Source organism: Lithobates pipiens, unplaced genomic scaffold (genome assembly GCF_037356315.1).
Source record: "Lithobates pipiens isolate NorthernLeopardFrog02 unplaced genomic scaffold, aLitPip1_a1.2 Scaffold_8, whole genome shotgun sequence".
NCBI lineage: Eukaryota > Metazoa > Chordata > Amphibia > Anura > Ranidae > Lithobates > Lithobates pipiens.
The window spans coordinates 464,884,039-464,911,696 of record NW_027507903.1 but is presented as its reverse complement, the minus strand read 5'-3'; the positions used below and the strand labels follow the sequence as shown (position 1 = coordinate 464,911,696).

The window sequence follows — 27,658 nt, the reverse complement described above, 5'->3', positions numbered from 1 at the left end:
GAACGGTCCCCAGGATGAAGAAGATACAATGAAGGTATTTGCAACACTTGAAATGCTGTGAAAATATTTTCTGTATTTATTCAGTTTAAATAAACGTCACATACAATAATTATGAACGATTATTAATTACATTTGGTTGGGAGGAGGCAAAAAAACAGGGCTGTACAAAAACGGGTACATGGTGGGGGCGGGTTTGAGGTCATTGCACCTAGAAAAAAGGGACCGCTACAAAAGATCAATCCAAGAGAGCGGTGAGTACATTATAAAAAAGTTCTCCCAGGAGGGTTTCTATGGTACGGGATCTGCTGCCCTCTAGTGACAGACAGGATACATTACAGTACAAAGTGCAGCTGCCAACCAACAGAATCTGTAACATTTCTTGAGGTCTGAGATGTGCAAATTATAGTCGGGCTTCAGATTCTCCTGACTTCAACATAACGTACAAAGCTGGAGGAGAGAAAAAAAAAAAAAAAGTGTAAATTGTCAGAACAACAACAAGAGCAACAGAAAAGGCAGAGGAGGGAGGAGGAGGAGGAGGAATGAGAGAGGAGCAGCAACAGAAACAGCAGACAAGAAACCGGAATGGCAGAGAAGGAGGGAGAGAGGAGCAGCAACAGGATCAGCAGACAACAGGGATGGCAGAGGAGGGAGAGAGGAGCAGTGACAGGAACAGCAGACAAAGAAACAGGAGTGGCAGAGGAGCAACGCTAGGAATGGCAGAGAAGGAAAGAGGAGCAGCAACAGGAACGGCAGAGGAGCAGCGACAGGAACAGCAGACAAGAAACAAGAGGAATGGCAGAGGAGCAAAGCCAGGAACGGGAAAGAGGGAGAGAGGAGCAGCACCAGGAATGGCAGAGGAGGGAGAGAGAGGAGCAATGACAGAAACGGCAGAGAAGCAACGTCAGGAACAGCAGACAATGAAGAGGAACAGCAGAGGAGCAACGTCGGGAGCAATGACAGGAGAGACAGAGGCGGAGCAGCAACAGAGGAACGGCAGAGAAGAAGGAGAGGAGCAGCAACAAGGAGGGACAGAGGAGCAATGTCAGGAATGGCAGAGGAGCAGCAACAGGAACAGCAGAGGAGCAACAAAGGAGCAGTGTCAGGACCAGCAGACAAGAAACAAACAAAAAGGAATGGCAGAGGAGCAATGACAGGATTGGCAACGACCGGAACGGCAGACGAGCAGCGACAGGAACAACAGACAAGAAACAAGAGGAATGGCAGAGGAGCAATGCTAGGAACGGCAGAGAAGGAGGGAGAGAGGAGCAGCAACAGCAGGGACAGAGGAGCAACAACAGAGGAGCAACACCAGGAATGACAGAGGAAGAGAGGAGCAATAACAGAAACGGCAGAGAAGCAACGTCAGGAACAGCAGACAATGAAGAGGAACAGCAGAGGAGCAACGTCGGGAGCAATGACAGGAGAGACAGAGGAGGAGCAGCAACAGAGGAACGGCAGACAAGGAGAGAGGAGCAGCAACAAGAAGGGACAGAGGAGCAATGTCAGGAATGGCAGAGGGGCAGCAACAGGAACAGCAGACAAGAAACAGGAATGGCAGCGGAGCAACGCCAGCACCGGCAGAGGAGCAACAAAGGAGCAGAGTCAGGAACAGCAGACAAGAAACAGGAATGGCAGAGGAGGAGGAGGGACAGAAGAGCAATGACAGGAGCGACAGATCAGAAACCACAGATGAGTGACAGGAGAGACAAGAGAGGAAGGAATGGAGTTACAGAATGAAGATTTCCCAGCAGTAGTCCTCACCGGTGGCCTCGCTGTGAAGCACAGCGCTGTCATGACTGCGGACCTGGCATCTGGTGTAGACTTTCTGACCGTCGACCTTCTCCACTCGGCTGTCTATGAGGACTGTGGATCCCAGAGGAAATCGGACTACAGACACAAAGAGAACCTCATTACACCTCTCTGCTATCACAGCTTCAGAACATCAACAACTCCTACCCCCCCCCCCCCCCCCCGCGAGAGTCTCCCCAATATTATTCTTCCCCTGTCACTACCACATCATCACCGCCGGCCATCGATTGTACAATCTCCTGACAACCATGTAGTGTCAGGTAGGTCCTCTTCTCCCCCCTGGGCGCTTACCTCCGATAGTCGAGGTTCAGGTTGGCGGTCATAGCCGGTCCGATGCTGTTTACAATTCCCGCCCCCACGGTGGAGTCTACGATGGTGGCGATGCAGCCCCCGTGTGTGTACCTAGAAGAAGGCAAGAGGGGACGCGAGAGGTGGAAGGAGAACAAGGAGAGCCCGAGGAACCAAAGGATTCTGGTTAGGGTAGGCTCTGCGAAGAAAAAAAAAAAAAAAGAAAAAAGAAAATAATGCTCACCCTGCGAGGCCCCCCAGATAGGGCCCGGGCTGGAATATGCAGACTGTCCTCTTCTCCGCCTCGTTATAGAACATACAATACTCAAAGCCGATTCCTTCCTGGTCCAGGTTCCTGGTGAAGAAACGAGTTTCCCCGTCGGCCTCCAGGCTCATACCTGTACAGGAGGAGGTCAGAGGTCACCAGAGGAGCTTACACTCTAATGTCATCCCCCACCACAGCCAAACACTATTCTTATTCTTGTACTCGATCTGCTGCCAGCGAACTCCTCGTAGGAGGGAAGTCTCCTCCAGCTCGGGTCTCGGCTCAGCTCCTCGTACAGCCTCTTGGTTTCGGGGTTCCAGGTGGGGTTGGGCACGGCGTAGTCCCGCGGTTGGAGGGCGGCCTGCAGATTTAAAAATAAATAAACAGATGTCAGACCTGTGCCCTTCGCTTTGGCTTTTCTATGATTGGGAGGGTTAAAAAGAAGACATTCTGGGTGGAGTCTTTGGTGGATATTCAGCCTATAGGAAGCAGATGTTTGGGATCACCTCCCACTGACAGCGATCACCGTCCCGCGGTCAGGGTGTGAGCGGCACTAGAGGTGTGAGCAGAACATTCAAATTTCTTACGTTACCAAATTTTGGTTTCAGAATTTTAGTTAAAAATTTTAATTTTGTTTATTCATTTTCTGACGGATTCCACAATTTTTTGAAAAACAATTTGAACTCGTAAAAAACAAAATAAAAAAAACAAAAAACAAAACAAAACAAAACCCAAAACAAAACACAAACACCACACGATCAATGATTCAAATTCTGTGTGAAGAAATAGCTGGTTGCTAAGGATCGGGCTGGGGGCGCCGTCCGCCACGTCCTTAGCAACCGACGACTCGTTGGCTGTCAGCGGGATTCCCCACTGACAGCTGAAACGTAAAAACAAATGAGTGCTGGCAATAGAAAATCCTGGAAAAAAAAACAAACCCCCCCCAACAACCAACCCTGCATGGGCACCAGCCCCCCCCCCCCCCCCCCGATGGGGAAGAGGAATAAAAAAAAAAAAAAAAAAAGCATAGGGGTCCGGACCTTTATCCAAGCATGCAACCCAGGAAAGGGGGGAAGGGGGGGTGTATGAGCAAGTGCCCCCCCACCCCAAACCATACCAGGTCACCATACCAGGGCCCTGCCCTAAGCACCATGCTGATGGGGACAAGGGCCTCTTTCCAACAACCCTGGCTGGTGGTTGTGGGGGGGGGACCCCAGATCCCGCCCTACCCACCTATGTGAATGAGTATGGTGTACATAGATCAAAAATAGTAAATAAAAAGTCCCCCCCAGGCCCTTATCCGATGCAGACCGAGGGGCAGGCAAGGAAAGGGGGGGGGGGGTATTAGCAAAAAAACAAAGGAGTCCCCCCCAGATCCCACACTACCTCCAACTATGTGAATGAGTATGAGGTACGTAGTACCCCTACCCTTTCCACCCCAAAAAATTTAAAAATAAATAAAAACCCCTTTCGAACGCTCCACGCTGTTGAATGTCCGACGGTTCTTACATGGCTAAGGGGTGGCCCCGCCCCTGTGACATCACCAACCAGGTAACGCTGGGCTGTTGATGTCACAAAGGGGGTGGGGTGTTTTACATTTCAGCCAGTAGGGAAGCCCGCTGACAGCTGATGACTCATTGGTTGTTAAGGAGGCGGCGGCGGCCACCCCCCCCTTTAGCAACCAGCTATTTCTTGACACAGGATTCGAATCGGTTGACCTTTTTGTTTCTCCCCCTCCCCCCAAACGATCCGAATCCAAGTCGTACATAAATAATTTGGAATGGGTGAGAAAACGATGAACGTAAATTAAATTTCAACAAAAATGTGTTACCATTTCATCTCCGAGATTCAGATACATCCGAATGGCTACAAATGTATCCAAATTTATATCCAGAGAGGCATAGTGTCTATGGGGCTCCGTCCGGCAGCAGAGCGCGCACATTAGGTGGCATGCCCCTCCCCCACTGGGGACACTCCAGGCGGTTAACCCCTCCCCCAACCAATCAGTACTCACAGGGAATAGGTGTTCATGCTCTACCCTGGCGGCGGTGGAGGCGTGGCGGCAGACGGCAGCGCCGCCCTGGATGATCCTGGAGATTTCGTACAGCATGGTGCCTGAGAGAGGAGACAGGAAGGAGATGAGACAGGGACACCGACATCAATCTATACATTATCCCCCACACTGGAGGAGTACTACATATCCCAGCATGTGTCCCCCCCCCCCCCCCCACACACACACACACACACACACACACACACACACACACACACACACACACCAGAGCAATACCTATCCCAGCATATCCCCTCCCCCACACCAGAGCACTACATATCCCAGCATTTCCCCACCCCCACACCGGGGAACTACATATCCCAGCATGTCCCGTCCCCCCACACCGGAGTACTACATATCGCAGCATGTCCCATCCCCCCACACCAGAGCACTACATATCCCAGCATGTCCCCTCCCCCACACCGGAGCACTACATATCCCAGCATGTCCCGTCCCCCACACCGGAGCACTACATATCCCAGCATGTCCCATCCCCCCACACCGGAGTACTACATATCGCAGCATGTCCCATCCCCCCACACCGGAGCACTACATATCGCAGCATGTCCCGTCCCCCCACACCGGAGCACTACATATCCCAGCATGTCCCCTCCCCCACACCGGAGCACTACATATCCCAGCATGTCCCCTCCCCCACACCAGAGCACTACATATCCCAGCATGTCCCCTCCCCCACACCGGAGCACTACATATCGCAGCATGTCCCGTCCCCCCACACCGGAGCACTACATATCCCAGCATGTCCCCTCCCCCACACCGGAGCACTACATATCCCAGCATGTCCCCTCCCCCACACCAGAGCACTACATATCCCAGCATGTCCCCTCCCCCACACCGGAGCACTACATATCGCAGCATGTCCCGTCCCCCCACACCGGAGCACTACATATCCCAGCATGTCCCCTCCCCCACACCGGAGCACTACATATCCCAGCATGTCCCCTCCCCCACACCAGAGCACTACATATCCCAGCATGTCCCCCTCCCCCACACCAGAGCACTACATATCGCAGCATGTCCCGTCCCCCCACACCGGAGCACTACATATCCCAGCATGTCCCCTCCCCCACACCGGAGCACTACATATCCCAGCATGTCCCCTCCCCCACACCGGAGCACTACATATCCCAGCATGCTCTGTGTATCCTTCCTCCACCTAGAACTGAACTACAAAGTCCCAGCAAAGCCCACAAGCTCCAGAACTCAGCCCCCCCTCACCTGCTGGGAGTTGTGATTCTTTTGCTGCTTTAGACCAAAACAGCTCCCCTGCCAACCTCCTCTCCAAACCCCTTCCATTCCACCAATGTCCCTTTTATCAGCATCTTCCAGGACTCGTCTCTATTCACACCTGTCCCTGATTCCGGAGACATTTTCCTGAAGCCTCCGCCTGGAGAAAATCTCCGCCCACTTGAGTATGATTTTTCACCACCACTTAATATTCAGAGGCATGTTATTAGGGTGGGCGGGGCTGCTGCTGACGTCCTGAGCATCTGTTCAGCTCCGCCCGCCCACCCGCAAGTCTCCGCCCACTCGAGGCTATAATTTTTCTCCACCGTGATAATAAATCTACAGCGCATGCGCTGTTAAGGGCAGGGGATTGACACATGCGCAGTAAAGGCCCGCCGTCAGCTGTGCGAATGACGTAGCCTCACCGGAAGTGACGGGGTGAGCGAAAATCACGGGTCGCATGAAATTTTACAACACCGGCAGAGAGACCCATCACTTCACAGGGGGGCCGGTGTTCTGCCTAATAGAGTCCGGCCATCGATATGTGTCCGTTCCGTACTGCGCATGCGCAGTACGGAGCAGACGAAGCTTCGGAAAATCTCCGAAGCTGAACGGCGCCTGCGCCGTGAGTGGAGGAGGTAGCCCCACTATCCAAGCGGACATAGGGTTTAGAATTTTAGAGGGCCCCTCGCGGGCGAGCTTCGCTCGCCACGCTTCGGGCTCGGCCTCGCTGCGCTCGGCTCTTTTTTATTCTAACTCTATGTCCACTTGGATAGTGGGGATAGAACCTGGACTCACGGCGCAGGCGCCGTTCGTCCTCGGCAATTTTCGGAATCTGTGCTCCTGTGTACTGCGCATGCGCAGTACGCAGAGGACAGCATCTGATGGAGGACCCTAATTGACAAGACACCGGTCAGCCAGCAACTTCAAGCTATCATTCTCCTGCTGCTGTGTTAACTCTCCTACTGGCTGCTCTCCTATAACCTCTCTCTCCTTTCAGGACACATCACGTTTGTTTCTGTTCAGATTCTTTCATTTATTCCAGGCTGATTTCACTCATGCTTCATCCCCCTCCCCCTCCCTCTGTGCACTCATCTCTCCTGGTCAGTACAATCTTGCTGTAGGTAAGTCACACTCTCCTTGCACCAATTCACTTATCTTTTTCCCATTCATTTTATCTTCTCTCCTGTGTTGTAATTCTGCTCTCCTCATATAAATCACTGTAGTCTCTCAGCTCTGGGCATTCCACACATGTACTTGGGCTGACACCCTTTCCATCCCAGCTTACTTTTGCCTAATACAATAGTTCTGTCAGAATCATGCCTCAGTCTAACACATGCAGCCCCTCACTCTCCATTAACTTATACTACAGAATTTGGGCTTTTTCACACTAGTGCAGTGACTGGCATTTTTCCACACTGAAAAAAATACCATTTACTGCTAGAGCACATAGAATACAGCTGTTCTCTATGTGCCCCATTTACACTGCAGTACCGTCCAGAGGTGCGGTGCAGTAAGCTGCAATAATATACAGTAATTCTACATTTTATCGCAGTGCACTGGATGGCACTGACATAGTTATCAATCAGTCCTTCTCAAACTGACAGAAATGCCTTCCAGTGACCCCACAGCATGTCACAAACATTATGGCACTATTACCCCTATTCCCTCTTCCACCTGGGGGGGGGGGGCGCAGTTTGCTATCTTTGCCTGGGCACTGGATGACCTTGTCCCCGCATTACACAGAGGGATCACCTGCAGAAAAGACTCGGGAATGGTACAGTACATGATGTCCTGCTGGGAGCTGGCCATTCCCTGTGGGTCCTGCTGGAACTAATCATGGCCTGTTGGCAGTGGCGGCTGGTGCTAAAATATTTTGGGGGGGGGGGGGCAAACTGAAAAAAATGTGAAAAAAAAAAATTATTCGCAGCCACTGTGCCAATCAAATGCTGCCAGTGTGACAGTGTGCCACCCGCTTGCCTTCTGCCCTGCACTTGCCCTGTCTTGTGGGGCAGCAGGTGACAACGAGTGGGTCCTTCATGCGTCTCCTGCACTTCTTTTCCTCCCGTCCTCTCCTCCCATCAGGCGTCCAATAGCGGCGCCTGTTGTTTCAGCCAATTAGGTGACAGGTAACATGACCTGAGCAACCTGATTGGCTGTGAGCCAGGTCAGTGTTAGGAAAGCAATGTCTTCGGTTCTCTAACACACCAATAAGTAATCGGCGAATGCACAGCAGTGTGCCCGCTGTTTTCCCTTTTGGAAGCCTATTAGAGCCCATGGCTCTAATCAGGAAGCCTATTTGAGCCCATGGCTCTAATCAGGCATTTCCAAAGAAACTCCACCGCTGTAATTCATATGCATGGCGCCCAACAAAGGACCAGGCACATGAATAGGGGGCGGCAGCAGCAACCATATATAGATTCATGCAATCTATCTATGTGAGAGAGCGAGTGACAGGGGGGCAGCGCTCATGCGCCTTTATGGACGCACCACCGCTGCCTGTTGGTCCTACTGGAAACTGGCTATGGCCAGTGCCCAGCAGGACCCACAGGCTGGGAGCTGGCCATGCACCTGTAGGTCCTGCTGGGAGCTTATCATGGCCTGTAGGGCTCTGCTGGCCACTAGCCATGGGTAACCTTGTAATACAAGGTGGGCATAGATAGTGAACTTATTTGGGGTTAAAGTGGGCCACGTGACTGGACTTGCCCCCCAGGCCTAAGGCTGTCAGCCCTCCCCTGCCTACACTGACTAAAGCAGAGTGACGTGCTGTGCTGTGCTGTGTGCCTATAGCTTAAATAAAGGCTGGGTCACATGCTGCACTGGCCAATCACAGCCATGCCATTAGAAGGCATGGCTGTGATGGCTTCTAAGGGCACACCAGTTAAACGAATGTTGATTGGCTGCTGCAGGGCTTTTTAAAATGCTTCATTACATCGCCGAACACCGGACCCGAACCCGAACATACAGTCAATTGTTCGGGTTCGGGACCCAAAAAGCCAAAAGTTCGGTACGAACCCGAACTTTACAGTTTGGGTTCGCCCAACCCTAGAGATCAGCTCTCTCCCCTCCCTCTAGGCCAGTGGTTCTCAACCGGGGTTCCACGAGAGGACCCCAGGGGTTTCGTGGCAATCTGACTGTTAGTCGCAGGCAGCTGACAGCAGGATCGCAGACACAGGCAGAGATAGGCAGGGAAGTGGCTGGCACCCTATTGGCTGTAGCGTGCTCCTCCCCTCCTGTACTTCCCGAGTGCTTGTATGTGACATCAGCTCGGGTGGACAGGAGAAGATATAAAATGTTACTGTCCTAAAAAGTGTTTGGGGACCCGGGTCCTGCCCCAGGGGACATGGATCAATGCAAAAAAAAGTTTTAAAAACTGCATTGATAAAAAAAAAAGTGGGGTTCCCCCAAATTCAATTACCAGGCCCTTCAGGTCTGGTATGGATATTAAGGGGAACCCCTTAAAAAAATTGATGTGGGGGGTCCCCCTAAAAATCCATACCAGACCCTTTATCCGAGCACGCAACCTGGCAGGCCGCAGGAAAAGAGGGGGGATGAGAGAGCGCCCCCCCTCCTGGACCCACATGCCCTCAACATTGGGAGGATGCGTTGGGGTCCCCCCAAAAGCACCATGTCCCCATGTTGATGGGGACAAGGGCCTCATCCCCACAACCCTGGCCGTGGTTGTGGGGGTCTGCGGGTGGGGGCTTATCAGAATCTGGAAGCCCCCTTTAACAAGGGGACCCCCAGATCCCAGCATCCCCCCGTTTGAAATGGTAAGGGGGTACAAAAGTACCCCTACCATTTCACAAGGAAAGTGTAAAAAATAGTTAAATAAGACAAGCACACTTTTGAAAAATTCCTTTATAAAAAAAAAAAAAGGTTCCAGTGGTGGTAATCCACTCTTGATATCCAGCAACCGATGATCATCGCTCCAGGGTCCAGAGATGGCTGATCTGATCCAGCGACGGGTGATCTCTCCCTCCAGCGCAGTCCATCCATGCATCCTCTGTCTCCACTGTCGGAGACACTGCGGACCAATGGTACTTTACCATTGGTCCAAGACTCCAAGCTGTTCATTAAGCTTAGTGCTTCTGACAAGAAGTGAGGAGAGGTACTGTGAGCTCAACCTCTCAGTCAGCTGCAAACGTGTGTCATCTTGTATTTAAAGTGGCCACTCTGTATTTAGCTTCACACGGGCTGCGCAAGGAGCCCCGTATCTCCAGAACCATAGATTGTAGGAGACCCAAATACCAGTGGTGAGGTAGGACTTATGCCGCGTACACACGATCAAACAAGCGGCTGGAAAAGTCCGGCAAACTGAAGTCCGCCGGACAATCCCCCCGTGTGTAGCCTCCGGCATACTTTTTTGACCCGAAAGTACGGCGGACTTAGAATGCCGTGTTGCACTCCAATCTTCCCGCCGGACTCGCATTTCGGCGGACAATCCGGCCGTGTGTGTGCCAGTCCGCCGTACTTTTGAAATGAGTGGACTTTTCCCGCCCGGAGAAAAAAAGAAGAAGAAGAAGAACGGAAGGCGGCAGCGGCGACAGAAGACCGGGCCACCGCCTGTAAAAGAGCTATAAGAAAGCGCGGTGACCCGGCAGAAGAACCGAAGAGGGGGACAAGACCCCCGAAGTCAGAAGAAGAGGCCGGCGGCGAGGAAGAAAGCCAGACTCCTCCGCTAGCAAAAGAGCTACAAGAAGATAGCGGAGGAGTCCGGCGAGAAGACCCCCGAAGACGGAAGACCCCCGGAGCTGTGCAATAAAGTATTTTATCTCGTGTGTTGTGTTTTTTTTGTACTTTTATTTTACAGGTGAATGGGTAGGGGTACATTGTACCCCATACTCATTCACATAGGGTGGGGGGCCGGTATACGGGGGCCCCCTTATTAAAGGGGGCTCCCGGATTCCAATAAGCCCCCCGCCCGCAGACCCCGACAACCAACGGCCAGGGTTGTCGGGAAGAGGCCCTTGTCCTCATCAACATGGGGACAAGGTGCTTTGGGGTGGGGGGGGGCGCGCGGCCCCCCTTCCCCAAGGCACCCCCCATGTTGAGGGCACGCGGCCTGGTATGGCTCAGGAGGGGGGGGGTGCTCGCTCGCCCCTCCTTTCCTGGCCGGCCGGGTAGCGTGCTCGGACAAGGGTCTGTTGTAGACTTGGGGGGGCCCCCACACCGATGTTTTTGGCGTTGGGGTTCCCCTTTATGTCCATACCAGGCGGCGGGGGCCAGCGACGTCTCCTTCGCGGGCCCCGCCTACCTGGAGACCCGCTCGAAATGAGCGGACTTTCCTCTTCTTGTGTGGGCGAGTCCGTTCATTTCAAAAGTAGGGCGGATAGTACGGCGGACTTAGTACGCCATATTAGTCCGCTGAAAAAGTGCCGTGTGTGGGCAAGTAGCCCGTTTGGAAAGTCCGACGGACAGTCTGGCGGGAAGTCCGCCAGACTAAGTACGTCGGACAGATGGCTACGTGTGTACGCGGCTTTAGAGTCCATTCACACAGGGGCAACACGACTTGTAGGTGACTTGAGTCAGGCAACTTGGACACGACTTGAGTTAAGATCACAGCGCGACTTGGGACGACTTCAAAACGACTTGTGATGACTTCAAGCGCGACTTGGGACGACTTACAAGTCGCCCCAGGCCAGGCGACTTTTGCCGTGGCCAAGCAGAGAATGAGCTCAAGGGGGAACTCCACGCCAAATTTCTGAAAAAAAATTGCCGTGGGTTCCCCCTCCGAGAGCATACCAGGCCCTTAGGTCTGGTATGGATTCCAAGGGGAATCCCCTACGCCGAAAAAACGGCGTGGGGGTCCCCCCCAGATCCACACCAGACCCTTATCCGAGCACGCTACCCGGCCGGCCAGGAAAGGGGGTGGGGACGAGCGGGCGCCCCCCCCTCCTGAGCCGTACCGGCCCCCCACCCTATGTGAATGAGTATGGGGTACAATGTACCCCTACCCATTCACCTGTGAAATAAAGTACAAAAAAAAACACAACACAGGGAAAAAATATTTTATTGCACAGCTCCGGGGGTCTTCCGTCTTCGGGGGTCTTCTCGTCGGACTCCTCCGCTATCTTCTTGTAGCTCTTTTGCTAGCGGAGGAGTCCGGCTTTCTTCCTCCCCGCCGCCGGCCTCTTCTCCCGACTTCGGGGGTCTTGTCCCCCTCTTCGGTTCTTCTGCCGGGCCACCGCGCCTTCTTATAGCTCTTTTAGAGGCGGTGACCCGGTCTTCTGTCGCCGCCGCCGCCGCCTTCCGTTCTTCTCCTTCTTCTTCTTCTCCTGGAGATGTTGACTCGACGAGCTTTCCGGTCACAATGCCAGGGACGCGCTCCGCTGACACTTATATAGGGACAATGGGGCGGTGTCACATGGGTTGATGTCACATGGGTTGATGTCACATGGTAAGGGGGCGGGGTCACCATGTGACATCAACCCATGTGACCAACCCATGTGACATCAACCCATGTGACACCGCCCCATTGTCCCTATATAAGTGGCAGCGGAGCGCGTCCCTGGCATTGTGGCCGGAGAGCTTGTCGAGTCAACATCTCCAGGAGAAGAAGAAGGAGAAGAACGGAAGGCGGCGGCGGCGGCGACGGCGACAGAAGACCGGGCCACCGCCTCTAAAAGAGCTATAAGAAGGCGCGGTGGCCCGGCAGAAGAACCGAAGAGGGGGACAAGACCCCCGAAGTCGGGAGAAGAGGCCGGCGGCGGGGAAGAAGAAAGCCGGACTCCTCCGCTAGCAAAAGAGCTACAAGAAGATAGCGGAGGAGTCCGACGAGAAGACCCCCGAAGACGGAAGACCCCCGGAGCTGTGCAATAAAATATTTTTTCCCTGTGTTGTGTTTTTTTTTGTACTTTATTTCACAGGTGAATGGGTAGGGGTACATTGTACCCCATACTCATTCACATAGGGTGGGGGGCCGGTATCCGGGGGCCCCCTTATTAAAGGGGGCTCCCGGATTCCGATAAGCCCCCCGCCCGCAGACCCCGACAACCAACGGCCAGGGTTGTCGGGAAGAGGCCCTTGTCCTCATCAACATGGGGACAAGGTGCTTTGGGGTGGGGGGGGCGCGTGGCCCCCCCTTCCCCAAGGCACCCCCCATGTTGAGGGCACGCGGCCTGGTACGGCTCGGGAGGGGGGGCGCGCTCGCTCGTCCCCACCCCCTTTCCTGGCCGGCCGGGTAGCGTGCTCGGATAAGGGTCTGGTGTGGATCCGTTTTTTCGGCGTAGGGGGTTCCCCTTGGAATCCATACCAGACCTAAGGGCCTGGTATGCTCTCGGAGGGGGAACCCACGCAAATTTTTTTTCAAAAATTTGGCGTGGAGTGCCCTCTTGAGAGCTGATAATTCTGTCAGAGTCGCCTCCGTATAGACGGAGATCTGACTTGGAGGCGATCTCCATTGAAATCAATGGGTACCGGTCGCCTACAAGTCGGATAGAAGTAGTACAGGAACCTTTTCTGAAGTCGGAGCGACTTCAGTAGTGTGCATTAAGACGGCTCTCATTCACTTACATTGCTTTTTAAATGTTGTCCGACCTGAGGCGACTAGGGGCGACCTGAAGTCGGATCAGGAGTTTCCCCTGTGTGAATGGACTCTTAGGCTACATACCCCCCAAATTTGGGGTCTCTTTAAATCCAGGTCACCGAGCTACGACCCTCTAAGCTCGATTTTATTTTTTTAATGTTTATGGCAGGTGAGGTCCTGCCTCCCCTGCACGTCCCTGCATTTGGGGGATATTTGAACTGTCGTGATCTTGACTAAAGTGTTTCACAATTCTTTCTATGCAAAGAATTATCTCTGCTCTTCTGAAGCCACAGCCTTCAAAAGAAAGGGAAAAACTGGGCAGTCTGCCAAGAATCAAAACATTCTTTATCATTTGAACTTCAGTATTAACATTGAAAAATTTTTTTCAATGGATTTTGTGTGTAAATGAAAAAAGTTTAAACACTAAACCTTTTTCTGACATTTGTTGGTTTCACATTAAAATAATTTATTTATTTATTTTTGCAATACATATTTTTTTTTTTTTTTTTTAGTAGACACCCATGAGAATAAAATGGTGGTTGTTGCAATATTTTATGTTACACTGTATTTGCGCAGCGGTCTTTCAAATGCAATTTTTTTGAAAAAAAACCTAACCAGTAAAGTTAGCCCATTTTTTTTTTTGTATAATGTGAAAGATTTTACGTCACGATAATCGTGAACTTTTTATTCTAAGCAAAAAAAAAATCAGGATTCTAATTTTGGCCAGAATCGTGCAGCTCTAATATATATATATATATATATATATATATATATATATATACAGTGTGTATATATATATATATATATATATTCCTTTTTTTTTACATCTACCAGTGGGTACAATTTCATGGGACCCCGGGGCCCTTGATGCGTCCCTTTCCTGTTTATTAGTGGCCTGCAAATGACATCACTGTTTGACTTACCGTATATACTCGAGTATAGGCCGACCCGAATATAAGCCGAGGCCCCCAATTTACCCCCAAAAAAACTGGCAAACTTATTGACTCGTGTATAAGCCGAGGGTGAGACATGCCTGTCCATCCCTGTGTGTGTGTCCGTCCATCCCTGTGTGTCCGTCCATCCCTGTGTGTCCGTCCATCCCTGTGTGTCCGTCCATCCATCCCTGTGTGTGTGTGTGTCCATCCATCCATCCATCCCTGTGTGTGTGTGTCTCCATCCATCCATCCATCCATCCATCCCTGTGTGTGTGTGTCTCCATCCATCCATCCATCCATCCCTGTGTGTGTGTGTCTCCATCCATCCATCCATCCCTGTGTGTGTGTGTATCCATCCATCCCTGTGTGTGTGTGTGTCTCCATCCATCCATCCATCCGTGTGTGTGTGTCTCCATCCGTGTGTGTGTGTGTGTGTGTGTGTGTGTGTGTGTGTGTGTGTGTGTGTGTGTGTGTGTCCAGCCTACCTGTGTCCCGAGCCTTTGTCCCGAGCCTCCGTCCCGTGTCGTGCCTTGCCTTCGTCCCGTCCCGTCCCGTCCCGTGCCGTGCCGTGCCTTGCCTTGCCTCCGTCCCGTGCCCTCTTCGTCGGCGGCCATTGTAAAATTCAAAAGCCGCGCCTCCTCCTTCGCCTGTGATAGGCGGAACACTGAATTTCCCAGCAGCCTGTGTTCCGCCTATCACGGACGTCGTATCATCCTCGTCCGTAGTACGAGGATGATACGACGTCCGTGATAGGCGGAACACAGGCTGCTGGGAAATTCAGTGTTCCGCCTATCACAGGCGAAGGCGGAGCCGGAGGCGCGGCTTTTGAATCATAGAATGGCCGCTGTCTGTCTGCTCGACACGCTGATCGAGCGGGCAGACAGCGATGACTCGAGTATAAGCCGAGGGGGGCACTTTCAGCCTCAAAAAAGAGGCTGAAAATCTCGGCTTATACTCGAGTATATACGGTAGATTCTCCAGCTTTTGCTGGGCCCTTAGCTCACTATTTAAGCTCTGCTTGAGTACAGGTGAGACAGGGCTTGGAGACGGACGCTGAATGCAATACTATTCCCTTGTCTTCTCCAATTTCCCTTTTTTTACCATCTATATACTCTTTAAAGAATATCTGGTTGGACGGGATTTGGATTGACCCCTTCATCAGGATGTCTCTTCTGCATTTATTTTAAAAAAAGTTTTGGATGCTAAAATGTACATATCTAATGATTAGGATGTAAGTATATGTATTGTACTATAAAATGGCATTACAACAATTTTAGTTGTGATTTTTTTGGCTGATTCCCTTGTCTAAATCTTTTAGATATGGTGTTACCTGAAAAAACCCTGATGAAGGAGAATACGACTCATCTCTGAAACGTCGTTGAGTTTGGGTTACTCCACTACACCTATCCATGATTTTTTGTGTATTGTTATGCATCCTTGATTATTTATATGTTTCTGTGATATTGTAACTATGTATTTATTTGTATAATAATTTTTTTTTACATATTTTCCTACGTATGTGAATATGGTAGTATCTATAAAGTCCCACATCTAGGGGTTTCTCCATTTTTCTATCTTTCTGGGGATGTGGTACACCTTTTATAGCAGATTTATTTCAGATAGCTCTGCTTCTAAAGATGATGCACAAGAAAGCCCTCAAATAGTTTGCTAAAGACAAGCAGTCTAAGGACATGGATTACTGGAACCATGTCCTGTGGTCTGATGAGACCAAGATAAACTTATTTGGTTCAGATTGTGTCAAGCATGGTGAGGAGTACAAAGACAAGTGCGTCTTTCCTAGAGTCAAACATGGTGGTAGGAGTGTCATGGTCTGCTGCTGCATGAGTGCTGTCGACACTTGGGAACTAAAGTTCATTGAGGGAACCATGAATGCCAACATGTACTGTGACATACTGAAGCATGATCCCCTCCCTTTGGAGACTGGGCTGCAGGGCAGTATTCTAACATAAGGACCCCAAACACACCTCCAAGACAACCACTGCCACTGTCAAGCATGTCTCCACACCTAAACCCTATTGAGCATCTGTGGGGCATCCTCAAATGGAAGGTGGAGGAGCGCAAGGTCTCTAACATCCACCAGTTCTGTTGTCATGGAGGAGTGGAAGAGGACTCCAGTGGCAACCTGTGAAGCTCTGGGGAACTCCATGTTCAAGAGGGTTAAGGCAGTGCTGGAAAATAATGGTAGCTGCACAAAATATTGACACTTTGGGCCCAATATGGACATTGGCCGCGTACACACGAGTGGAATGTCCGACAAGAAAAGACAGACGGGAGCTTTTCATCATATATTCTGATTATGTGTGTAGCACGGTTACCCTTAAGCTTATTAAATTATATTAACATTTTATAATGAAAGTCTATGGACGTTTCTATGGCTTAGTGTTTGGCGCCATCTAGTGGCCAAACACTGATAGTGGATTTAAATGATTTTTGCTTTCACAAGCATTGAACTATTTACAGGAAGTGACAGTTATTTACTCTAGAGAGTTGACCTTTACCCAGGATGCCAGGTGACCTACCCATGGACACCCTCTCTGACAGTGCATGCTGGGTTTGACATAAAAGAAGCCAGAGCGGCCATCTTTGGTATCTTGGGAATGCATGGCCTGCCTCTGAGGGCTTGGACCAACACTGGACCAAAGTTACCATACCGAGCTTTTGATCCAGTTGGTGAGGTGGTTGTGGCCCACAGTTTATTAACTTTGCACCTAGTCAGACTTCTAAACAGGCCTCGCTGGGATCCATAGTCCCATGGAGGAGGAGTATAGCAACTGACACTAGGCAGGCATAAGGCCTACTTACTATCGCATCCCCAGTATTGTATTATAATTGCAGAACCAGCACTAGGATCATCTTTGACTCAACTTTAATTACTTTAACCCCTTGGATTACAAATTATAAGGAATTATCATTGCTAGCAAAGACAAGAAGACCAAAAAGACTGAGTACTTTAAGTGAGATCTCACACATAGCTATAAAAGTAGGGTGAGGTCCCTTGTAATTATATTGTTTATAAACTGTTTTATCAAAAGTTATTGTTCTGTCATTCTATGTTGGGATGACAGCACAATTATTGTAACCACCTGTTTGCTAATATAGTAAAATATACTTTGGTTAAGTACCCCGTTGTGTGGAGTGTTTTTCCCCAGCAGGTGGAGCCAGTGGATCCTGACGTGTCAATACAGGTATATTGTGTTATATTATATTGTACTGTATTGTATTGCACCACAGCTGTGTCAAGGGGACTGAGTCAAGTTAGTGGGGTTTATTGGCAGAGTGCAGGCCCAAATCAAACCAGCAGCTCCTTCAGGGGGTCAGTGCTACATGTGTATGCCCCATCGGACTTTTTACATCGAAAATTCTGACGGACCTAGAAATAGAACATGTTCTAAATATTTCGGACGGAACCAATTCCTATCAGAAAAACCGCTCGTTCGTATGATATTGAACTTAATTTTTCTAGTCCCATCATACGTATTGTACGTCACCGCATTCTTGATGGTCGGACTTAGGTGTAATCATGTGTACGCAAGACAGTTTCAGCGGAATTCCGTTGGAAAAACCTTCAGGGTTTAGTCCGACGGGAAAACCGGTTGTTTGTACAGGGTGTACTCACTTTTGTCAGCGGTTTAGACATTAGTGGCTGGGTGTTGAGCTATGCTGCGTACACACGATCAGACTATCTGGTGGACTTAGTCTTGCGGACATCATAAGGGGCGGGGACATCACCTGGTAACCCCGCCCATTGTCCATATATAAGGCGCCGCGCAACACGTCCCTGTCATTGCGGCCAGAGAGAGCGTTGAGTCAACATCTCAAGGAAGAAGAAGAAGAGAAGAAGCGAAGAAGAGATGGCGGCGACGGCGGTGACAGAAGACCGGGCCACCGCTTGTAAGAGCTGGAAGGAGGCCCGGCAAGAAGAACCGAAGATGGGGACAAGACCCCCGAAGTCGGAAGAAGACCCCCGGGCGGCGACGAAGAGGAAAGCTGGGCTCTTCTGCTAGTAAAAGCTAGCAGAAGATAGTGGAGGAGTCCGGCGGGAAGACCCCCAAGACGGAAGAAGACCCCCGGAGCTGTGCAATAAATTATTTTGAAACCTTGTGGTGTTTTATTTACATTTTTTTTTTTACCAGTTGAATGGGTAGGGGTACATTGTACCCCATACTCATTCACATAGGGTGGGGGGCCGGTATCTGGGGGCCCCCTTATTAAAGGGGGCTCCCAGATTCCGATAAGCCCACCGCCCACAGACCCCCACCCCATTTCCTGACCGGCCGGGCTGCGTGCTCGGATAAGGGTCTGATATTGATCTTTGGGGGGACCCCCATGCTGTTTTTTCGGTGTAGGGCTTCCCCTTTAAGTCCATACCAGGTGACGGGGCCAGCGACGTGTCAATCTCACTGCCGAAGGCGGCGACATTGACCTCCTTCGCTAGTCCCGGCTACCTGGAGCCGCGTTCAAAATGAACGGACTTATCTTCATGTGCGGGAAAGTCCGTTCATTTGAAAAGTCCAGCGGACTAGCACACAGATGGCATTATTGTTCACCGGACTCGCAGTCCGGCGGACAATTTTTGAGTCAAAACAACTTTCTAAGTCCACCGGACTTTTGGGGAAAAAAAGTCCGCCGGAGCCCAAACACGGGCGGATCATCCGCCGGATAGTCTGATCGTGTGTACGCGGCATTATTTTGAGGGGACAGCAAACTTAGTTTATACAAGCTGTACACTCACTACTTTACATTTTAGCAAAGTGTAATTTCTTCAGTGTTGTCACATGAAAAGATAAAATATTAAAAAAAATGTGAGGGGTGTACTCACTTTTGTGAGATACTGTATATACCATAGTTTGGGGACTCTATAGCTGTCCTACAGACTGAATAACATACACTGATTTGGGTTATTTTCACCAAAGAACTGTAGCAGAATACAATTTGGCCTAAATATATGAAGAAATATTATTTCTTTTCAAAAAAACTATTTTTTTCTTCAAAATGTTAATTTATTTTTTTGGTTATCCAGCAAAAAAATAAAAAATCCTATGGTGGTTAAATACCACCAAAAAAGCTCTACTTGTGTTAAAAAAAATTATAAAACTGTCCTATGGATACAGTATTGCATGACCGTGCAATTGTTATTCAAAGTGTTTTATATAGCGCTGAAAGACGAAAATTGTTCTGGGCAGGAAGAGAATGAAAGTGCCCTGCCCAGTATTGAAGTGGTTAAAACACTTTAGAGCCTTTTATGTGCATTTCAGGCGCAGTGCACTAAAAAATCTGCTGCATGTTGCTTCTTTGATGCGCTTTCATCAAAATACATATTCTATAGAGTGCAATGGTAACAAGACTAAAATGCATGTAAAACACACCTAAAATGAACTGCACCAAAAAAAATCACAGCTCTAACTGTATTCTCTTATGTTTTATAGGTAAGGTAAAAGATAAGACCCCATCTATCAGGTAAGCTGCAAGATACAGGAATAGAGCATATTGTAAGTATAAAAGCTCAACTAAAGCCAATGTAACAATAGGGAAGGCATTGCAACAATGTCCTACAAGCTTTAATTGACCAGTATCATTGCATAAAGCACTGCGGGTTCTCCCAGCACTGTCTGAAAATCAGCAGTACAGGCTGCATAGAGATATTACAGCTGTCTGTAAGAAGCGACTGTATCCATACTGGGGTTTGGCATATCAGCAGCGTTACCACACACCAATTATCTGCTTTCTTCAGCAAAACCTGATTGGCAGCCATAGGCAGGAGGGCCATATCTCCTTTTTGCAGCTTTTATAAATCAGCCCTAATGTAAAACTTCTAGAATTAAAGTGTTACTAAACTCAGGACCCTGCATTCACTATATCTAGTCTCCCACAGTACACAGTACATGCAAATGCAATTATTTCAGTAAATATAAACTGCTAAATACCCTTTCTTATCAGCATTATATAGCAGTCTTGTGACTTCAATCAGTGTCTGGTTAAAGCTTGTAGGAGGAGTTTTCATTCTACTCTGACAGTCCTATGATGTTGCATGATCACAGACCCTCTGTCTGGACAGTGCTGATTGGCTCTGTGATGATCACATGCACTTTCCCAAGAAATAAAAGTTCCTTAGCAATGCACACCAGGCTGAACATGTGCAGGGTGACTCCAAAGGCAGGAGGTGGATTGGAGACAGTGGAAGAAGGGGAGGATCAGAGAAGACAGGATCAAACAGCCTTTTTACACAATGCAGAGGATTAACCCCTTAGGTTCCACAGTGAGTATAACAAGTATGCTTTACTGCATATACACACTGATTTTACTGTTGTGGGTTTAGTAACATTTTAAAGAACATTTGAACTGTGGATGTTGTGCCCAAAAAAGGCAAAAGCTTAATCCCCAGTACTGACTGTGGTCTCTCTGCAGCTCTTTTCCCCATCACTGACTTACTATGCTGGGTTCTACTAGTGGGGAACTATTCAAGATGCAGAAAAACAGAATGAAGAAAGCAGATGCAGGGAGATGCATGCAGTGCAGCTTTCTCTCTAGCAAGGACAATAGCGAGCAGCACAATACCCTTTAATAAACTTTTTTTCCCCTGCAAAGTAAAAGCATAATGGGCTAGTATGCATCACATACTAGCCTATTATGTTGCACTTACCTCAAAACGAAGGCTGCGACGTCCATCTTCACCCCTCTTCCTACCAGGGCCCTTTAGAAACGGCACAAGACAATGACTTTGGCACAAGCGTATATTGCAAATATCTCCCAAACCGTACAGGTTTAGGAGATATTTCCAGTACCTACATGTAAGCCTTATTCTAGGCTTACCTGAAGGGAAAAGTGGTGTGTTAGTGATGTCACTTAAGCAGTTGTAAACCCTAAGTCTCACTTCAAATCTGGTGAGACTAGCAGTCAGAGGCAGCACTGTCTTAAAGATGTCCCCTGACCTCTGGCTTCACTATTATGGCACTTGACACAGATGTGCCTGAAGGGCTGGGGCTGACCATCTGGTCCTGGCAGAGCCCTTTGACACATCTGCACATACGCAGATTATTTCCAGCATGTGCACATCGACAAGGACATTTTCTGACTTCATGTGCTTTCCTTCTTTGGGTGTGTGTGGGGAAAGCATACATGTATGCATATATGCAGGAAACCCATGCATTTGCATACACACATGCAGTGCCGGGACAAGGTCATCCAGCGCCCAGGGCAAAGATGCCAAACTGCGCCCCCCTTTCCCTTAGGGTTAGGGTCAGGGTGCCCCCTACCCCTGCAATAAACCATTGCGCCAGGGGCAGCCGTCCCTCCTGCCCACCCCTTGTCCCGGCCCTGCACACATGTAGAGCTACCCCCGAAGGAGCGGCTTAAGTATGTTTGGTTCCATACTCTACCTCTCAACAACAATAACAGTCTCAGCCCTTCTGGCACACCTGGCAATAGTGTGAGTGCAAGAACCATAGAAAACACACACATTATGATAAAACACAGAAACTGTCTTTACTGCAATATTTATGTGGAAAAGGGTAACACACAATAACAGTATATATATTCAAGTAATCCAACTGGAGAGCAATAACTGAGATCAAGAGCAATATAGCTCAATACTATATTCAGGCTGCTTTCAAGGGATTCCAAACCTGAGAATAACCCCAAGAGCAGAGGCAAGCACTTCAGCAGTGGCAATTTTGTATCAAATTGTTTACCTCCACATAATTTGGTTCTATGAGTCCAGACAGGAGGAGAGTAGAAGAATGACCTTTTCTTATGTCAGACCTCTGTTATTTATCCCCTGACACCACAGGCCCAACTACAAATATAATAACAAGGCCAACACTGTGACTGCTTAACAGGCCATTAACAAGACCAAGGTTCTGGTAAGTTTAGGCAAAAGTGAGGCGGTTCTCAGTTCTATGTGCTGTGTCCTTGTTTCCTGCAGATGGGTAAGTGCCCTCTCACCAATCCTGCGGTCAAGGCCCAACAAACGTCCTGGAATAGGCAGGCTCTTCTGGTGACTTGACTGATCACCTCAAACTCAATCGCTTTACACTGTCAGTGCAGGTGTGCCTGGATGTGCACCTGGAATCCGGCTCTCTCAGGCTGGATGTCCCAACCGGCTGTGGACACCTGGAACAATGTGGTGGACTGAACTGGGAGGCACTTCTCCCCTGAGTCCAGTCTCTTCCCCTGCCTCGCGGTAACTGACTTCCCTCAGGAGACAAGATGGAGTCCCCAACTACTCCCTCCAGTGCAGAGCATGATGGGCTTTGTAGCTCCATGCCCCATACAAGGCTATGGGGCCATTTAAGATGGGGACTACATATCTCATAATTCCTTGCTGCAAACAGGTGGCTGCCTATTGGCTCTTCTGTTCCTGCCAATGAGGATGCAGGGAAGGGAGCGGAGCGGCTGCCTGTGTCCTTGCGTGCACTGCTCGCATTAGCATAAAGTCAGTTAAGAGAAAAAAGAGAGGGGGAGAAATCCCACACATGCTGAAAGGTGTGCTCTCCTGTCACTGGAGAGCCTCGGCCAGCTTGGCATGGGACCGCGAGTTGATACAGGGCACTGGCTACACACAAAATCCAGGAAGGGATGGGGGGGTCGGTCCCAGACTTCATTCTTGCCTAGGCAGGAGCACAATAGATGTTAATACATTTAACAAATATCCAATTTAAAGTGGTTGTAAACACTTACATATACCCAGTGAAGTGACTGGACTCAGGTGATACACAGAGATGAAACAAATTCTCCTACATGAGTTATACATGTACACAGTATTTGCTCTGCAATTTTTGAAATGTGTTTTTAAAAAAAAAACTGTATCATGAATATAAAAAAACACTAAAGATTACTTTTTTTTTCTTTTTTTGTATAATGTGAAAGATGTTACGCCAAGTAAATAGATACCTAACATGTCATGTTTTAAAATTGCGTACACTCCTGGAATGGCACCAAACTTCAGTACTTAAAAATCGCCATAGGCGACTCTTTAATTTTTTTTACAGATTACATATTTAGAGTTACAAAGGAGGTCTAGTGCTAGAATTATTGTTTGGTTCGCACCAGAACATGCGAGCAGGCAAAACATTTAAACAAGCGAACACTTTTAAAGTCTATGGGACACGAACATGAAAAATCAAAAGTGCTTATTTTAAAGGCTTATATGCAGGTTATTACCAAAATGTATGGGGACCTGGGTCCTCCCCCAGGGGACATCTATCAATGCAAAAAAAGTTTTAAAAACTGATGTTTTTTCAGGAGCAGTGATTTTAATAATGCTTAAAGTGAAACAATAAAAATTTAATATTCCTTTAACAATCGCGTCTGGGGGTGTCCTTAGTCTGCCTGTAAAGTAGCGCATCTTTTCCATGTTTAGAACAATACCACAGCAAAATGACATTTCTAAAGGAAACCAATCTCATTTAAAACTGCTCGCGGCTGTAATGAATTATCGGATCCCGGCAATATAGATAAAAATCATTGAAAAAAACATCATGGGGACCTGGGTCCTGCCCCAGAGGACATGTATCAATGCAAAAAAAAAGTTTTAAAAAGGGACGTTTTTTTCAGGAGCAGTGATTTTAATAATGCTTAAAGTGAAACAATAAAAATGAAATATTGCCCTCAACATGGGGAGGGTATTTTGGGGACCCCCCAAAACACCTTGTCCCCATGTTGATGGGGACAAGGGCCTCATCCCTGCAACCCTTGCCTGAAGGTTGTGGGGGTCTGAAGGCGGGGAGCTTATCGGAATCTGGAAGCCCCCTTTAACAAGGGGAACCCCAGATCCCAGCCCCCCTATGTGAATGGCTATCGGGTACATTGTATGCTTACCCATTCACCAAAAAAAGTGTCAAAATGGTAAACATTACAGTAGACAATTTGAGACAGGTCCTTTATTAAAATAAAATAAAAAAACCTGTCCCCCGTTTTACATTCATCTTCAATCACAGCATCCGACGGACCAGAGATAAAAACGCAACAACTACGCCTCCATGGGAGGCTCCCACTGACTGAAGCCTCTTCGCAATGACAGCTGTTATATAACTGAAGGCGGCCACCTGGTGATGTAAACTGGTGACCCCGCCCCCTCTGATGCCAGGGGATGTCAGAGGAAGGCGGGGTCACCCGTTTACATCACCATGTGGCCCTGCCCTCAGCTATATAACAGCTGTCATCGCGAAGAGGCTTCAGTCAACAGGAGCCTCCCATGGAGGCGGAGTTGTTATGCTTTTTGTTTTATTTTTTCCTGGTCCATCGGGCGCTGTGATTGAAGATGAATGGACATTGCGGGACAGTTTTTATTTTTGTTTTTTTTTAATAAAGGACTTTTCCCAAATATAATTACCTGGTGTACCTAGTGAGCATGTGGATATCACAGGAGTGGAGAGATTATTGCACTGTGAATGCACAATTCCACTATACAGCTTAATCGTTTTTGTGACACCCTCACTGCCTTACCCACTACTGGATTATTATATCGGTCACTTTGGATAATAACATTATTGTTTTATTTATTGATGTCTATTTGCTATAAGCAATATTATATGCACATCGGCACTTTATTTGTTTGATCACTGGCTTTATATCACGGCACGAGTGATACTTTGTTGTTTACACATCAATTGCTCTCTTGGTCTATTAATTTATTTATTTATGATATTTTCTGTAAATTATTACTTTTTAGACAGATATACTATGCACTATAGGTCTCCTCATAGCATAAGATCCTTTAGAAATCCTTGTTCAGCTTGGACATCTTATAATAAAAGCTCCTTTAAAAGTAGTAAACGGCTTATACCGGGCAAGGGAAGCTTATACAATGGACATGCTCCTCGTGAGTACCGTGGTCAGTCAAAATTTTCTTTTACATTTTGAAAATAGTGGGTGAAGGACTAAAGGCCTGCTGGGTTTTGACTGCTATCCAGGGTAGATTAGAGAGATTAACCTTCACTTTCTATAATGGTGACACCAGACAGGAAACTGGAAAATCTGAGGCAGGGACACAGACAGTAATAAAAATCAGGAGCCTTCCAACTTGGATAGATCTGCTTTCTATCAATTTCTTCAGATAAGGCACTTCTATCTTGCTAAATTCTCTGCAACAATAGAAAACACAAAAACACTGTTTGAAAGTATGTGCGGGGAGGCGTCCAGGGAGAGGGGTACCATCTCAACCCTATACAGGTATCTTAATGATCACAACACAACCCCCAAATCTACTGCAATGTTGGGCTGGGGGGCGGAGGTGGCTGAGGAATTCCCAGTGGAAGACTGGCAAGATATGGTTGACAACATGCACAAATGTACATACTCCATATCCATTAAGGAAACGGTCCTCAAGCTCCACACTGGGTGGTATTACACCCCAGACCGTCTATACAGGATGTTTCCTCTGGTTCCCGACACATGCTTTAGAGGATGTCGGGACAGGGGCACACTCCTACACAACTTTTGGAGCTGTAAGCTTTTAAAACATATATGGGCTAAAACATCTAACCTAATCACTAAGATAACCGGAATCTCAGATACTCTTACGCATCAAATGTGCATTCTTTATGCTGAACTCCCAGAGGTCATCCCCCCCACAACAGAAATTGATCCATACCCTCTTCAGTGCCATTCAATGGGCAATTGCGCTGAACTGGAGGGGCCTCTCGGTACCGTGGTCACAGGTGCTCCTCCGTATGGAGTCCATTAGACTAATGGAAAGAATCCATCATACTCTCCTGGACTCCATGCCTATATTTGACCGTAAATGGAATGTGTGGATGGCCCACCTGCTTAGCTCAGGGCTTGAGGACCCCTAGTTCCTCATAGTTACCACCTCGGTGGTACAGAGCACTGTAATTATTAAACATACACAAGATAGAGGTGGTCGACCCAGACTGTCTTATGACTCTGCAAATAGATACGATAATTTGTATGGATGTAGCCTGTACTGGTACTGTATTTTGCGTGCACATCAAGAGTTTTGGTTCTTTTATTATTTTTATCTTCTTCCTCAGTTACTTTCAAAGTTATTTTAATGTGGTCTGTCTATGGACCTTAATTTCTCCCATACTTCTCAGATGGACTGTTCACTCAATCATCTGGTGCATAATCATAAGTGATGTACATGTTTGTAGATACTTTTTCATTTGTACCTATAATGAATGTTCTTGCATCGCTTGTACATTCTGGAATATTCATGTTCAACTTCAATAAAAACGTTTGTAAACAAAAAAAATAATCAGGAGCCTTCCCCTTGGCTCCTAGAAAAAGCATTTTTATTTTTACTTGTGTTACTTTTGGAGATTTTCTCCCACTTCATGTCTGGTTAAACTAGTAGCCACTGGGACAGTAAATGAGGGTAAATATCTCTAACAAAGCCCAAGACAGCAGAAAAAAACAAAAAAACAAGGGCTTTCCCTCTTCCCCACTCAGTCCAAATCGAAATTAAAAAAACTTTGTTTGGACACTGTAAGATGATAATGTATGTTTGCATATCTGTATAGCTAAATTGAATAAGAATATAATTACTCCTTAACTATGAAAACTGCTAAAAGTGTTAAAATGTCATTGAAAGTAATTGTGGTGAAAGTATATATTGTATGTATTACTTAGTGTGTCCCTTTCCTTCTGCAGTGCTGTATCGATGGCAAAACTTGCTGCTTCAGAAACTGGTGGAGGAGAACCTTGAAAAATTATGGATGTACTGCTACCAAAAGCCAGCTTTATTGTTTATTACTATGTTTTGTGCCTTGGTACATTCCACTGATTCTTATTCTTTTCATGCTTTAGGTAAACCAGAGCTTAGTTGCCATTCCCTACTTGCCTATGCACTCTAGCTACTTTAGTTTGTGTCCTTATGGAGTAAAAAGCTTCTATCATACAGTTAGAAAGCATATTGTTCCATGATGCACGTTCACCTTCATTAAATGCTCAAAACATCTTTGTAACCTGACAAGCCTTTAATAAATGACAATAAATTTTGCTCTGAATCTTCTTGCTGAGTTAAAGCTGCATGTGGAGTCTGACAAGTCGGCTAGCTGCCATACTGTCCTCCCAGACTGGGTCTCAGGAGGTATGTTCAAGGTATGTTCAAGTGCATAAAGTGTTTGAAAGAGAATAGAGGAATTGTATAATCCTACACACACACACCTAACTATATCCTGTCATCTCCATCCTGCACACACACCCGCCTACATCCTGTCATCTCCATCCTGCACACACGCACACACCTACCCAGGGGTCAAGTCCAGGGGAAAAAAGTGTGGGAACTCCCACCCAAGATCCACTCCCCCACCAAAAAAATAAAAATGATACGCTCATACGTACTTCAATACCATGCTTCAAAAGTGGTATTTTTCATCCAATTTTCGTATTGTGTGTATGAAGCTTAACTGTTAGTATATTAAAAAAAAAAAATCCTCAATAAACATAAATACGGTAATTCTCTGAATAATTGGCATTCATTCAATTGTGCTTCCATGCAAATGTGAACATCATGTTCTGATCTTTATTGGGGAATTTTATTTTGTACAGTG

The 27,658-nt window shown here is 47.9% G+C and overlaps 1 protein-coding gene and 1 pseudogene across 2 annotated transcripts in view; one reads left to right on the top strand and one right to left on the bottom strand.

The window, feature by feature from the left end:
• LOC143960201 (uncharacterized) overlaps nt 1-27,086 on the top strand; it is a 71,572-nt gene extending 44,486 nt beyond the window's left edge. The window contains exons 6-7 of the mRNA XM_077468525.1: nt 19,574-19,604; nt 26,757-27,086. Coding sequence (XP_077324651.1) covers nt 19,574-19,604; nt 26,757-26,811 — 86 coding nt within the window. The 3' untranslated portion in view covers nt 26,812-27,086. The remainder of the gene's footprint in view (nt 1-19,573; nt 19,605-26,756) is intronic.
• On the bottom strand, nt 138-5,820 carry LOC143960200 (acyl-coenzyme A thioesterase THEM4-like; annotated as a pseudogene). Its single transcript, XR_013270280.1, has 7 exons — nt 5,655-5,820; nt 4,377-4,477; nt 2,585-2,723; nt 2,342-2,495; nt 2,101-2,211; nt 1,762-1,887; nt 138-447 (listed from the first exon to the last, which is right to left on the bottom strand). The product of XR_013270280.1 is annotated as an acyl-coenzyme A thioesterase THEM4-like (transcript).
• Nucleotides 27,087-27,658: the final 572 nt, after the last annotated feature.